The sequence below is a fragment of the Sinocyclocheilus rhinocerous genome, unplaced genomic scaffold (assembly GCF_001515625.1).
Source record: "Sinocyclocheilus rhinocerous isolate Xijiao unplaced genomic scaffold, SAMN03320098_v1.1 scaffold529, whole genome shotgun sequence".
Classification (NCBI taxonomy): domain Eukaryota; kingdom Metazoa; phylum Chordata; class Actinopteri; order Cypriniformes; family Cyprinidae; genus Sinocyclocheilus; species Sinocyclocheilus rhinocerous.
In genome coordinates, this window is record NW_015635521.1 from 264,011 (window position 1) to 279,821 (window position 15,811).

Below are 15,811 nucleotides of genomic sequence, written 5' to 3' on the forward strand. Positions count from 1 at the left end.
ACAAGTCAATCTATTGAACCATTTTCACAGATTTTAATGTACGAGTCCCTAAATGATTTCTCATGGACCAAATTTAGTATTACAGCCTTCATCATTTCACCATGTAAGCAAACAGCATTAATGACATTTGGCATATTACAATAACCTGTATATCACTATCTGCAGGTATTAATCATGGACCTGTGATAGCTGGGGTGATTGGAGCTCAGAAGCCCCAATATGACATCTGGGGCAACTCAGTGAATGTAGCAAGCAGAATGGACAGCACAGGAGTGCTGGGAAAAATACAGGTAAGAGGGTTTATAATAAGAGTTTATTATTTTTATTATTAACTGTGCAGAACCATTGTTTGCTTCTTTATTGGTTTTTAATCTTTTTAATTGCCTCAAATCCTTTTACTAGATGTTTGATTACAGTTAAAGTAACTCTGTGTGTAAAACCAGTGGGATTAGGAGAATGCTCATGCTTTGAACAACATGTAGTGCGATGACTCATTAACCCATTTAATTCCTTTGTGTGTGTGTGTGTGTGTGTGTGGCTGTGCAGGTTACAGAAGAGACGAGTCGTATCTTGCAGACATTAGGCTACATGTGCACATGCAGAGGAATTATAAACGTGAAAGGGAAAGGAGAGCTCAAAACATACTTCGTCCACACTGAGATGAGCCGGTCTTTATCCCAGGGGAATGTAATGCCATGAAGCATAGCAACAAACATGCAATGAACTGCAGACATCTACAAACGGGAATACAAGGGACATTTGTAAATAATTGCTCCTAGTCTTTAGATGCACGAAGTATTGGATGTATTGAAAGTGATACCATTTCTACTGTATCTCATAGGCAGGTTTTGTGCACAGGGTACTACTGTAAGTATGGTAGCAAATTATTTTGTAAGAAAATCAAATATAACAAAAAGTGTTTTGATGTTTTAATGTCATTTTTTTTCTTTGTTTTTCTTTTTTTAAAAACTTCATTAAACTTTATATGTACTTGTCTTTCTGAGGGCATCTTTATTTTTAAGACATTTAAGAGTTTTTGATACGCTGTAGTTACAAATTACAGGAATAAGCTAGTACTTAAATGTTTCTGTATCGTGTCACTAACATGCTGTGCATGATGTGTCACATATTTACACCAAGGGCATATAGATGTAGCTTTGGACAGTTGGGACATATCCCTATGCGAGTTGTGAATGCAATATAGTATTCTATGTTTGTATGTCTGTTTCGTGTTTTTATTCATAATGAAAATACTTTTTTCCCTTTACACATTTCATGAACTAGGTGTACTGTCAAGTTGTTCTGTGCAATCTCTGTGCACCTTCTTTGAGCACTGGACCACCATCATCACTTTCCGAGAGGTGTTTGTATATTTTCTCTGTTTCATTATTGTCACAAGTGGACAAATAATGGGCTAAAACAGCAGTAAAAAAAAAAGTAGTTTTTCTGAACTTTATATTTATGCCTTAATGTATTAATTGTTCAGTTGTAGTTCGCCAAATGAAAGTAAAGTCTGACATATGATTTTTTTTAGATTTATTTTTCGGCATTTTTGCCTTTATAGGACAGTATGTATTGACAGGAAACATGTGAGAGAGAAAGGGCACAGGATTGGGAAAGGACCGCGAGCCGGGACTCTAACTCGGGTCACCCACTGCTTCAGTGCAGTGTGTTCATCTTGAAATATTACTAACATTATATGTTATTTTTACATTTACTTTATAAAAATCATAGCAAAAGGTTTCACAAAAAGACGTGCACCACAACCCAAAGGGAATGCTTTTAGAATTATACTAAAAGGTCTTTTACTTTTTAAAAACTATTAAAGGGCAGAAGGCATGTAGTAGATTGCGTACAACAGGTTTTTCAGCCAATTTTTGATAATGTTGAAACATTTAGAGACATTAGAAATGCGTGCATCAAATATGATACAGTAGGCTTTACAGAGTTAGTGTGGCTGTGTGTCTCTGGTTCTAAACTGTGCACAATTACTTTTTTTTCAGTTTAGAAGTTAGTCACAACATTTATCCATGTTCCATCATGAGCACCAACTGAAAGCCATGACAACACAGAACATGCAAACTCAACACAGACAGCCCTCATTGGCTCAGTGCTGGCCTGAGAGAATAGTCAAGATGTTGACAAGATCATTTAATGAACTCAAATTTCAATAAGAAATGACAAAATTTAAATTATAAAATGAGAGATATACAATACCATCTATTTTAGGAAATCAAATTTCTTTATTTAAAAAAAAAAAAAATCTTACATTTCTGTATTCTATTGGGGCCTGTACCATGAAGACATATTAATTTGAACTAATCATCTGAGCACAGTGACATCTCTGATGGAGTCACACTTTAAAAATGTAGTGATTTGTGTTTAACTTTTAATGATATTTTTGTACTTTTTTGTACCTTGTACTCAGCATTTATATGCTGCTGTGTCTTGGCGTTAGTGTGACATCTATAATAATAATTCGATGAAGCTGTTTCGGCAACTTGCAATCAATCCATTGACCAAAAACCTGAATTTGTTCTTTGTGGTACAGTCCTGTGTTCTCAAACTTGCTTGCTGTTTTCTTTTCAGTGCTAGGATGAAATTTGTCAAAAAATAATTTTGGGTGACTGTCCATTTCTGTTTGGGTCAGATGGAAAATAACTGAATCTGAAAATCATATTCTGAAATAAATTTTCAGAATATGACAGATCAGTTCAGACAGATAAACCTTGACTTGTACACCTGAGAGTGTTTACTGTAGGACCGTACGCTTCAGCTGGGCTGTTAATCAGCAGGCTTACATTTGGCCTTTAATCCACAGGTTCATGCATTTAAAGACGAGACCCAGCAGATGGTCTTGAGAGGCACTCAGAAAACCATATGACAATGTACGGCGACAATATTTATGATGGATTTACAGGTTTAGATGTCAAGGCGCTTGCTGTGGTTCGAAGGATCTTTCGTATGGTGCTACAGACAGCTGTGCATGTTTATTTATTCAAATGTGCAGGGTAAACATCAGTTAAAATACAGAAAAAGATCAGAAAGACAATGTCTACATTTGTACAGATCATTTTAAAAGGCGATTATTTGACATCACACAGGAGGGCCACTCCTCTCAGGATCCAGTATTCTGGAGGGTGACTGGTTCTCAGGTCAACAGCTGCAATGTAGTTCAGGTCTGTTCGAACAGGCTTTTTATATATTGGACATGAGTACAAGCGAGGATCTTTGACACCTTAGGAAAGATACAGTTATATAGCAATTAGGTTTTGCATGCTTATACTAAAAGGACTATTAACTGAAAAGTTCAGAAAAAAAAAGTATAAAAGGCAAAATTCTTACTTGCAAATGTTAATCCATTGCATAGTTTAAATGAGTCCAAATCACATTAATTTAGGCTAAAATAACAACTCAACCCCCCGGAAATTAACATACAATGCCCTCCACAAATATCGGCACAATTGGTAGCCACGGGGGGAAAAATGTATTTGGTTTTTAGCATTTAATGTTACATTTAATAAAATGTAGCCTTTTATTAAAGTTAAATCACTAAAATAAAATAAAATAAAATAAAATAAAATTTCCCAACTATTGGCACCCCTCCAGTTAATACTCCCTTTGCAAACACTGAAAATTTCAACTAAAAGTGAAACTACCATGTCATTTATTTAAAGTGCATTCTTATATTGTCTTAAACTGGTTTTGTTTACTTTGTCTAAAAGCAAATGACACTCGCTGGGCTGCAGACATTATTTTAGTACATAACAGAAAATCTTTATTCATGTTTTACATAATTTACCTGAAGTTAAGAATCAGTCCTGGGTATTTATAAGATGACATCTCACACTGTGCATTCCTAAACCCTGATTTAAACTTATTTGCATATTGCAAAATAAATAAAGTATACTCTGTATGGAATATGGATATCCTCCTTTTAATCGGTGTGTTTTGTCCGTATCAACTGATAATTACAATCAGGTGCATAAAATCAAGCATTCGGTCACACAATAGCTGAATTTGTAGTAACATTCTAAGCATACACTACTGTTTCAGCCCAATATCGATAGCGGCTGCTTAGGTGTTAGTCTGCACTTGCCATAATATTGATTTTCTGACCTGAGTATCCAAGATCATTATTCAACCAGCTACTGTTTATTGAAGATTAATCAGTGTGACAGTCTTTGAACTAGACGCCTGGGTCCACAAAAGGTGCCAAAAGAACATACTTTTTTTTTTCTTCTTCTTCTTTTAGTTTTAATCTCTTCTTTGTCATGTATTTCTGCTGGAACATCAGAAGGCTATCTGTCTGTCTGCTTTAAATGACATTTTGTTGTTATGTTCCTTTATTTAAAGGGGTCATATGATGCGATTAAAATTTTTCCTTTCTCTTTGGATTGTTACAAGCTCTTGGTGCATAAAGAAGATCTGTAAAGTTGCAAAGACTAAAGTCTCAAATCCAAAGAGATATTCTTTAAAAATTTAAGAGTCAGCCACACCTACCTAAAACGGCTCGTTCTAACACGCCCCCACATACCTACGTCACGGCCCCTTCCAGGTAGAGGCCATAAACATATACACCCTCTGCAGGAGGCTGCGTGATGTCATCCTTCATCCATTTTGTAACTTCATTACACAGAACCATACGGTCCAACGCCCACCCCTTGTTAGCACGAGTGATCTCCTGTCAAGTTAAATGATTAACATGTAGTGCTTGTAACTTATTATTAAATCACTCAAAATAAATGAAAAATCTCATGTCAATCTACAGACAAATAATATAGTATAATAGATATTTAAAACTGAATAAGATAAAATGAATATTAAAATATATAATCAGTAATTCAATATATTTTGCACAAAACTTCTCATTGTTTTAATGCTCAAACCAAATTAAATTTTCCTTCTTGCCCCTCAGTTAAAGGAATAAACCGATCTGTGTTGAAAAAAAAACAAGCATTTTTAGCTGAGACTGATATGAAGCATCTGGGTTCTTTCCCTAAGTTTATTCTCAAAGCTGCAGGTGTTGGCACAGAAACACAGCTGAGAACAGAAAACAGGACGGGTGCCCAATATTAATTAAAAGAATCCTGTTTTGCGCAAGCTGTTTACCCCCAAGGCATTAGCTAGAACGTGTCCCACTGAGCAGATCCCTCACAGCCCGAAAGACCTCTAAACTCACTATTACTGATTCCTTTAGGGATAGCATGAATATAGAGACTAATCTGCCACTCAAAAAGTATTTTTAGGAAAGATTTATCCCAGATGTTTGGCATAATATATCATATTTGGTGTAAAACATAAAAAAACAGGATGCATCAATATCCATTTTAACCCTGGAAAGCCTGACATATGAAATAACAGTTTTTATTCAGAGGTTCAAATTGAGCATAAATATGCACCAAATTTGGTGCAGTTGCTGTAATTTATATAACCAGAAAGTAAGACGAAATTCTAATAACTTTCTAATCTGTCTTTCTATCTCCAAATAACATGTCTTAAAATGACATTTGAATGCTGAGTTTTATGACCAAAGCTCTGTAGTTTTTATTGTGGGGGCAAAACATATAATGTAATGCAATGCAATGTTGAGAGAATGATTGAGAGACAAATAAATCTTCCACAAAAGCCTGATGTTATCATACAGCATTTGATACGTACATTTTAACATGATTTTCTAAAAAATAAACTATGGATATTTAAGTAAACCTAAGCTGCTTCAGACTGGTAAGTGTTTATCTTGAAATTCAAAAATATAAAAGTTATTCTTATATTTTCTTTATAAAAGTCATAAAAGATTTCACAGCAAAAACACAAATGTCCCATTTTGTAACGTTTATAAGTCTTTTACTTGAAAAAAAGAATACGATACAGCAAGCTTCACAGGGTTAAAAACTACCTCACAAAGGACAAAATTCAAATGTCTTTTGTGGTAAGGGAAACATATCTGATCAGCTCAAGACATCAGGAGGGGAACAAGTACAAGTGTAAGTTTAGCAGAAGTGTTTGTGTGATAGATATCCACCTTTCTCATAGCTGTCAGGAACCCCTGTGGGTTGAAGAAGCCTGTCATCCAAAAGCAGTTGGGTCGTCCCTCAAAAATCCAAGAGTGGAACTGCTGGTTCCGCTCCAGCAACTCTGTGAACCAAAACCCCAACGTGTTGGAAGCCCAGGAGGCCTGCATACAGACACATGCACACACACATAGAAAGTCACATAAGCGGAACCACAGTTAACACATACAAAGAAAAGATAGAGTAATAGACACAAGACAGGGTTTTCATTCGGCTTTGGGCTATCAAGAATAAAAACTAGTAAAAACCACCATAAAAATGATATCAAACAGCTCATTGTGTGAGAAACACGTAAACAAATAAGTCTCCAATCGCATTTGCACTTATTCCATAAATTAGCATGTTACATTCATTGATAAGCTATACAAAAAGCAATTGGTTGGTTATAAGGGTGACATTTAGGAGATTTACTAACAGCCAGCGCAAACCCTCTTCTGGCGTTAAAAAAAAAACTACTGTCGGGATTTACTAAAGACACGCAGTGAAAAATCAGTGATGAAAATTACTTCATTGCATATGCATTTGTAAGAGGTTTCCCTTTCAGACACAAAATTCATGGGAGAAAAGTATTTAAATGAACCATGTAAGGTGATTTACTACGTTTGTGGTAGTCAGTTTACTAGTATTTTCACCATTATTTAACGCCACAAAGAAGCATGTCTAAACCAATTTTGCACCTGTGTTATTAGCAGATTTCCTGCACCTGATTACCTTTGGCCCCACACTAATTTGTGCTGCTCTTGGTAGATTGTAATGGTTATTATGGAAATGAGCTGGCGCATCTGTGGTCTTTAATTTGCACATTGCCAGCAGATCCCCCACAGAACTTTCTACTCCCATCGACGCTTCGACACTACTGTTTTATTTCCTATTTGGATTTATGTATATGCTTAATTTTTTTAAGATTAACTGTTAGATGCCAGTGTTTCCTGTCATAACTATATAAATATTTGATTTCAAAAACAGTATCATAGCTACTATATTTATTGTTACCATTTTAAATCTGTATTTAACCTCAGAATCATCTCAGTGTAAGAAGAGGTGCTGGCAGCTGTGCATTAAATTATATTATTATAATCTTAATTCAAGTGATGAAAGTCTGACAGTAATCAGTGTTGAGTACTACTGTAAGGTTAACCCTGATTAACGTTTGATTAACGGTTGAAAACATTTGTTATAAATTTAGAAAAGTAATCAAAAGTTAATCAACCATTCAAACGTTTTCATTACCAAATGTTTGCAGTTCCTGCCTGTGAAGCACATTATTTCTTTGCACTTTTAAAAGTATGGAACAAAGTGTAATCAGCAAATAAAAAAATAAATAAAAAAAAACACATATCTTACCATTGTTCTCTGCATACATCCTGACCACAGGCATCATCTCGAACAGTACTTTGGGTTTTGAATCAATGAGCTTGCAGTTCCTGCGGTCCCAGCCGGCCCCTTCCAGGTAGAGGCCATAAACATATACACCCTCTGCAGGAGGCTGCGTGATGTCATCCTTCATCCATTTTGTAACTTCATTACACAGAACCATACGGTCCAACGCCCACCCCTTGTTAGCACGAGTGATCTCCTGTCATTAACGTTTGATTAACGGTTGAAAACATTTGTTATAAATTTAGAAAAGTAATCAAAAGTTAATCAAATGTAATCAGTTGCATTACTTTAATAAAGTAATTGAAATAGTTACACTCATGCAAATATGTTTTTACAGACGTCCCCGTCAGAAACCATTATTATCCAAATAGGGCTAAAGAGACCAAAGATACCTTTTGGATAGGCCTACACTAAGTGAAAGTACAAAACAGCCTAATAAGGTATTTACTGTATGCACAAACAAATGCAACAGACACTTAAGTTACAGCCTGATTGTTATTCAGAAGGCAGTATTTTCAATTAGCTTATGATTAGCTCAGCTTGAGTAGTATATGAAAAGCAGAGTTAAATGAAGCTGTTGTGCTGCTTGGCTGTAGTTCATGTGAGGAGTTATATAAACCCGTTTGCTAAGCTTGAGCCCAGAACCTGAGGGTTTGATAAACAGATATAATTTATAAAACATATATAAATGGCTCTAAAATGTTAAGTTCAAAGCAAACGGTATATATGCACACATGACTGCACATACAATATGCCAATAAAAAAAATAAAAAATTTGTATTATTATGGGCAAGCCATTATATTGAACTTCCTCACATTTTATGGGCCTTATGAAATCCATTTTATTTTTTCAAAATTTTCTGCATTTTTTTATGAATTCTATTTTTAATGCTTTAATTACATTTTAGTAATGAAAACAGATGTCTAATCAACTGATGTTTTATAAAACTTGTTTATAAAACAATGTAATTTGTAACTTTAATGTGCAGGCAGTAACAAGTGAAGCATTCATGTTTTTAGTGTGTACATTATATGTCCTACACATTTCACACATCCCAAAGGCAGGCAACAACCTCTAACCTTTTTCCAGCGTGCAGGTATTCGGGAGTCGTACATGCAGTCCAGCGCGTCTCGCAGGTTCTCACTCATAATGATGGTTCCATCAATGGCCAGCTTCAGGTCACTCAGCGTGTTCCTGACCAGAACAATCACTCTCTGCATGCAATCAATCTCCTGCCGCAGGAAAATGTTCATGGGCTGAAGAGGACCCATGCTTATCAATCTCTCTCTGACCTGGATAAATGACACAATTTGAATGAATAACGAAGTATGTTGTTTTGTACAAGTGCTCAGCCCTAAGAACATTTGCTAAGACTGTATTGCATTGCATAGCATTGTTTAAGCGATATGCATTATTTTAGAATCTGGTTCAGTGAAGGTATTATTTATTATTAATCTGCTAAAGGAGACAATAACAAATATTAGTACTGATGCAATTTGCATGGGTGCAGTTCCCCAGTTTGTTTCCTAGCTTTTTGAGGATGCAACAGACTACTAAAATCTGGCATATTTTATTATCATTATACTTTATTATTCACTACCATGATCTAGCACCTGAAACAGTTCTTTTAAATATCAAAATTGCTTGTTTATACAGTATGTCTGAAGTTGTTTTTCTGCTGCCATGATCAGTAGAAAATGTACACAAACACTTCAGAATTCAGTTGACTGTCAGGTTTCAGAGGTCACTGCAGAGAACACACTGTTTTATTTACATGTAGCAACTAATTTTTTCCATCACTGAGTTTTAAATATTTTAGGAACACTCATGATTGAGACAGATCTGCTTCTCGCCGTTGTGAGAGATAATGAAGGCAAAAAGCCCTCGTGCACCCGAAGGCACATTTTTTCCTGCTGCCTTGTTAATTTGCAGATAATCAGAAGGGAGTAGCAGCCAATTACTGCCTATATGTTTCATAAGCACCTGCAGTTCAGTGTGAGAACATTTGTGAGCCTCAAAAAAGAAAAAGGCATCAGTGCAGGCAGTCTGTGACCTCAGCACTATCCGTCAACCCTGAGAATGTCCCCTTAGGACTCGAGCCAGACAGCAAAGGCCATTTGCTCCCATTGGGCCCATTGTATCAACCATACAAAATTTTGCTGCATCATTGTTGCCCAGTGTGAAGCGTTACCTCAGATGGTACAAAATCTGGAGGCAGTTTCTCCAGCATGTCATCTGCTAGCCGACCCACAATCGCCTCCCTGGTCTCTCCGCCTCCGCTGGAGCTGTCCTTTGGTTGGATGTTCAGGATAGTGTCTAGTACGTCCTTGGCGAGTTTGCTTTGGTAGGTGATGTCTGCATTTGGGTGGAGGCCGAACACCTCAGGGGTGTCATATGTGGGGAGACCCTGCAGGAGAGAAAAAAAAAAACAGATCAACTATCTATCTATCTATCTATCTATCTATATATCTATCATTTAGAAGGCTCAAAAGTATATACAATGTAATTGCATGAATCCTTCTAATCCCCCATTTAATCCACTGTCTAATGTCTGCTGCAGCAACTTCCCTCATTCATGCATCTTTTGTCATTAATCTGCAAACCCTTCACACATTTTGAATGAGCATTCTTTAATTGTACCAATAAAGCAAATGTGCTAAATACACAATAACCAGGATTTGAATTTATCATCAGTAAATCCAATTTATTTAAATCACATTAACTAACTGAATCTTTCTTGTTCCAAAGCTAGCCATATTTAAACAATGTTAAAATTGTTAAATAATATAACATAAAATAGATGCAAATAATTAATAAACTATGCTTGCATGATTAATTTTTTTGAGTGCATTAAGGTCTATAATTGGATTCTAAATTAAAATATTCTTGCAATCTTGCAATCAATTTTCACATGATATCAACAACCATTATAAGAGCTTACTCTCATTAGCTACAAAAGCTAAAGCATCTTGCATGATTTTGATAAATGGATGCATGTTTTCCCACATCTCTCTTCCTTTTTGAAGAGCAATCCTGATTAAAGTTGTTTATTAGTTGATTAATTAATGCATTCAGCATTGTGTACCAGCTATAAAAGTCGTCTCGCATTATACATTCATTCATCATAATTTCCATTCGACACAAAGCTTTCAGTAGACAACATGTGCTTAGAGAGATGCATAGCTGAATGAAAGCTAGCGTAACATGTCTTTTTTTTTTCTTCTTTTTTTAAGCAAAATGTCTTGCATGTTTCTCAAGGAGCTTTTGTATGTGGTTTCATTCACTAATGGTGATAACAGCATTGTGTGTTACACACTGAACAATGTTTTGGCGTGTATGCAGTGACTGCACGGACTGGCTCCTGGAACCGTGTTTGTCATTGAGTCTGAGAGAATCATCCTGCTGTGAGTTGGGGCTAAAAACATCCATCACAATCAGCTCAGACAGAATAAAGATCAGCCGTACTCTGCCGGCAGCTGTGCTATTTCTCTCACGAGGACACCACTGCTTTACATGACTCACTGCTTTTAATGTACAACTGGAATAAGGCCAGTGGGCTGACTGGGCTGAGGCTGGTTATGTTCCTCTTGGCACCTGAATAACTATTATGAGGATTGTATATATTGTAACAACGCACCGTTGTTCTATTGAACGTGGGGCTGACCAGAGCTAAGCTAGGCTATTAAACTTTTGCTAAGTTAATTGCTAACAGGTTGCTAGCATCTATACGCGAGACTTCTACTATGGTTAGTGGAAAGTGCGAACACTCGCGTCCCATACACCGCACGACCATGAGTGTCTTGGTGAGCAGAAGCACAGACAGAATAAATCAGCAGGAGGCAATACTGTCATCTTTCTCCTTTTATTCTGAATACAGAATCAGATCTCCACAAGCAAGGCCATATCGCCAAGTCCCTCCCCGACACATCTCTCTCCATGACGGTAACATCCACACTTTTTATAACAAGGCAGTAAATGAACCAAACCCACCCGAACTAACTTAAACATAAACAGACATAACATTTCTAACACAAAAACCCAACCATCTTGCTTAACTAACACGTAATTCCACTCTAAACGAATACCCATAATGCACCTGGCTGCTAGCGCTCACTGCCGGGTCATTACAATATATACAGTGTATATATATATATATATATTTTATTTATTTATTTATTTTTTCATTGCTGATGAATCTGCTTTATTCACACATATACAAACATACTGATTACATTACAGTTGACAAAAGATGGGCCTTTTTTATACTGGAAGTATAAAGACATATTTTTTGTCAGACTTCTCTTTTGGCACTTTCTGTTAGCATATACAAACTGTGCCAGATGCGACTTGGGTCATGAATATTAATTACTTTGTTCGCACCAACTCATTTGCTAAAAGAGGGCTGTTGGTAGACCTGTACAGTGGTATTACCATTTACTGTCTGCTCTTGTTAAACCCATTGCTAACATGATTGTCAGAGACTTCTGATTGAGAAAAAAACAAGAACTTGCACTGAAGTTGAAACGAACCCTTGATTTAGATTTAGATGTAGATGAAGACACTTAAATTTACAGTTTATGATTGCAAATGTAATATACAATACAGCTTATACACTTCTATGGCAAGGTACTTTGCATTATGCAAAGCGGTTGCCTAATTTATGTCTAGAAGATGTACAGGGAATTTGTTTCTACTTGGAGCAGTTTATTTATTTATTTATTTAAGTATTGGTACTCAGTATTGGCTGATTTTATTGCAAATGTTTACTGGTGCCAATCTGTTGTGAATCCGACTAGCCAACAGCCCACAGTGTTGTAATACACCACCACTGTCTATCTGCCAACACACTGTCTCACCTCAATCTCTCACCTCTTTCTAGTGACAAAATCTGTATAACAAATAGTACTGACTCCAAAGGGACACAGTTTCATTGGAACCTTGTATCTCACCTGCACATATTGGAGGTACTGGTCCACGCTATTGCATCTGGGAATACTGTAGCCTTTGTAGAAGTTGAAATCAGGGCTGAACATGTTCTCATTGAACCACACCTTTGCAAAGGTGTTCAAGAGGCGCTTGTCATAGTCATCAGTCACCCTACCACCATACTGGATCTCGCCGATCATGTATTGTACGGTGTTCCAGGACACACCCTGTAAAAAAAACTCATTCAAATTAAAATGCCAGGTGCTAAGTCTATTTGGAAACTTTTTGCATAGACCCTTGACAAAGTTGACAGATTAAATCATATACTTTTGTTTCATACAATTTATGTAATAGCATTTGCCTACAGAGGTGGAAAAAGCTGATATGTTCATGTCATACTTCAATACTAAAGCAAAAGAAGGACATTTGACTAAAATCCACATAATTCATAATGAACTCCAAGTTCCCTTTCAGTCGGTCACTTTCGATGTCATGTCGGTAATGACCGACGAATTGGGATCTCGCTTAAAGAGACCAATCCACTTCGAGTGTAAACTAAACGAGCCAATGCACATTGGCATGCGATGATTGCATCCAGCTGCAGCTGATCGCAGCGTGAGTATAACTAGGCAGCAGGTGCAATGCATACTCAGCTTTTCGCTTGGAGTCAAGCGGTAATATCATTCTGCTTCTGACTTTTTCTGCTTGAGGAAGACTGAATGAGTTCAGCGCGCTCTTTGAAGAGCTCTGGTGTTGGCGGTATGGCGCTTCAGTGGCGGTGGTTTCCTGTGTCGAGTGGATTGCACACATCAGGCTGCACTACCCCCTGTTTGTGTTGCAAGCGGCCGTCTCCCCTGTGCGCTTCAGCACATTAAAAGAGCAACTTCTAAAAGAAAATTCACAGGTGGACATCTTTTTAAAGACGACGTTGCGTCTGTACCACTCGAAGCTGAGACTTTGTAAAGACAACGTTGGGTCTGGGTATAGATGCCGTTCCAACCGTGCGTTTCTGGATGTGGTCATTATCTGGCGCCAGGTGATGTAACGATCGCTGCCTCACGTGTCAAGCACGCTGAGGCAGCATTTGTGGATGAGTCATGCTCTCATTGCGGGAGGATGACCGTCGCAGATTTGCGGACCAGGCTCTGTTTCCTGCAAAGGGGTGGAGTACCCGTGTCTCTGCCTAGATCTAGTGTTCCCCCTGGCAAAAGCCGGGGGGTGCTACTTCTGGCAGTTGTCGGACTGGTCTTACGGTGATGGTGAGGAATTACCCTCCGAGGAACCAACCTCCGAGGGCTCCTTCTTCCACCGGTACTTCGCAGCCAGTGGAGCTGCGCAAGCAACGGGCTGGACCCTCCCATGGGGTACCACTTGTATCCTTCGGCGCTCCCCCCGACGATCGGATGATGATCGCTGCAACGGAGGGTGAGTCAGACTCTGCTGTAGATGATGATGCCGAATTCGGATCCGGAGATGATGGCTATGCTTGCCCGGGCTGCCGAGAGGGTTGGGCTCGAATGGAAGCCTCCACCACGTCTCGAACCCTCGAGGCTGGATGATTGGTTTCTCGGGGTGGCACGCGCTGGTTCTCAGGGCCCCCCCCGGTGCTTTCTTTCCTGAGGTGCATGATGAGTTCACTGGATCATGGATGGCACCTTTCACTGCCAGAAACCGTTCCAGTGGCTCATCCTCCCTCACCACCCTTGATGGTGGGGCAGCGCGGTCGGTTGCGATGCAATTGTGTCCAACTACCGCTGCCACCTGGTGGGGAAAGCCATCGCTCCCCTCCCGGGCCTGTAGGCACTCATTGGCCCTGATCGGCAGTGCCTATGCGGCGGCTTGTGGGGAAGCTGCTTCTGCCTTACACGCCATGGCGTTGTTGCAGGTTCATCAGGCCAAGGCACTGAAGGACCTGCACGAGGGTGGACATGACCCAGAAGTTCTCAGAGAACTTCGCACCACTTACTGACCTTGCGCTATGTGCGACGAAGGTCACTGCGCGGTCTTTGGGCAGTGCGATGTCCACTATGGTGGTCCAGGAGCGCCATCTCTGGCTGTGTCTGGCCGACATGAGGGAGACCGACAAGTCTCGGGTTCCTAAACGCCCCTGTGTCCCAGACCAGCCTTTTCGGCGACGCGGTGGAGAATTTCACCCAGCAGTTCTCCACTGCACAGAAGCAGATCGAGGCCATCAAGCACATCCTGCAGCTGCTGCCTCCACCAGGCCGCCGGCGGCAGTGCCTCAGTCTGCTCATCGCTCAGGGCGGCCCCCTGCCGCCGTCCCAGCTTCTGCGCAGCAAACGCAGCAGCCTCCAGCAAAGCAGCACCATGGAGCCGGTCGCAGGGCAGTAACCCCGCCCGTCAAGGTCCCCACCAAACCCGGCGGCAAGTGGAGGAGCAAGAGGCCCTGAGACGGGCGACCCAGAGATGGAGAAGTCTGCTCTTCGGGAGATGGTGAACGCACCACTCCCTCCCCTGGAGGAGGGCCGGATGGAGAATCTTTTGTTTCAATTTTTTCACCACTGACTTCACGGTCAGTGGTACCCAAAACCTCGACAAAAGAGCAGTTTCCTCTATCTCTGGGTCCCCAGATGGGATGGGGAGTTGTGGCAATCCCGGATCACACTCGCCAGTGAGCAGCAGTGGGTGGTTCGAGAGTGCTGTAAAATGTACTACTCATGCACCCTCTGCCCGAATGCAGGTAGGTGTTGCACACACTCAGACCCTGCTTCGGACCTGCTACGAGACGCCCAGGCCGGGTCCCTGCCTTCCTCTTCGCTGCCCTACTGCGGGTACGTCAGTGGTTCCGTTGGTGCCACTTGTGCGGTATCTGGGGGCCTGGCTAGATCTCCCCAGTCCATTTCGCTGGCTCCTGCAGACCATCAGACTCGGCTATGAGATTCAGTTCGTCCGGCGTCCCCCCAAGTTCAGGGGTGTCCACTTCACTTCCGTGAGGGTTGCAGATGCCCGTCTTGCGTGCAGAAATCGCAGTCCTACTGGTGAAGGATGCGATAGAGCCGGTCCCTCCAGCCGATATGAAGACGGGGCTATACAGCCCTTACTTCATTGTACCCAAGAAAGGCGGTGGGTTACGACCGATCTTGGATCTGCATGTCTTGAACTGGGCCCTTCACTAGCTACCATTTCAAGATGCTCACGCAGAAACGCATCTTCAAGCGAATCCGTCCCCGAGATTGGTTTGCAGCAATCGACCTGAAGGACGTGTACTTTCATGTTTTGATCCTTCCGCGCCACAGACCATTTCTGCGGTTCACGTTCGAAGGATGGGCATATCAGTACAAGGTCCTGCCCTTCGGGCTGTCCCTGTCTCCCCGTGTCTTTACGAAAGTCACGGAGGCAGCTCTTGTTCCCCTCAGAGAGCAGGGTGTTCGCGTTCTCAACTATCTAGACGATTGGCTTATACTAGCAC

The 15,811-nt window shown here is 40.1% G+C and overlaps 2 protein-coding genes across 2 annotated transcripts in view; one reads left to right on the forward strand and one right to left on the reverse strand.

Moving 5' to 3' along the window:
- Positions 1 to 908, forward strand: part of LOC107746972 (adenylate cyclase type 2-like) — a 127,929-nt gene extending 127,021 nt beyond the window's left edge. Inside the window, exons 22-23 of the mRNA XM_016561339.1 lie at positions 166 to 290; positions 547 to 908. Coding sequence (XP_016416825.1) covers positions 166 to 290; positions 547 to 699 — 278 coding nt within the window. The 3' untranslated portion in view covers positions 700 to 908. The remainder of the gene's footprint in view (positions 1 to 165; positions 291 to 546) is intronic.
- A 1,866-nt stretch (positions 909 to 2,774) lies between these two features.
- LOC107746973 (dynein heavy chain 5, axonemal-like) overlaps positions 2,775 to 15,811 on the reverse strand; it is a 146,700-nt gene continuing 133,663 nt past the window's right edge. Inside the window, 7 exon segments of the mRNA XM_016561340.1 lie at positions 2,775 to 3,238; positions 4,120 to 4,151; positions 4,542 to 4,684; positions 6,026 to 6,178; positions 8,535 to 8,747; positions 9,647 to 9,862; positions 12,405 to 12,608. Of these exon segments, the coding sequence (XP_016416826.1) occupies positions 3,087 to 3,238; positions 4,120 to 4,151; positions 4,542 to 4,684; positions 6,026 to 6,178; positions 8,535 to 8,747; positions 9,647 to 9,862; positions 12,405 to 12,608 (1,113 nt within the window). The 3' untranslated portion in view covers positions 2,775 to 3,086.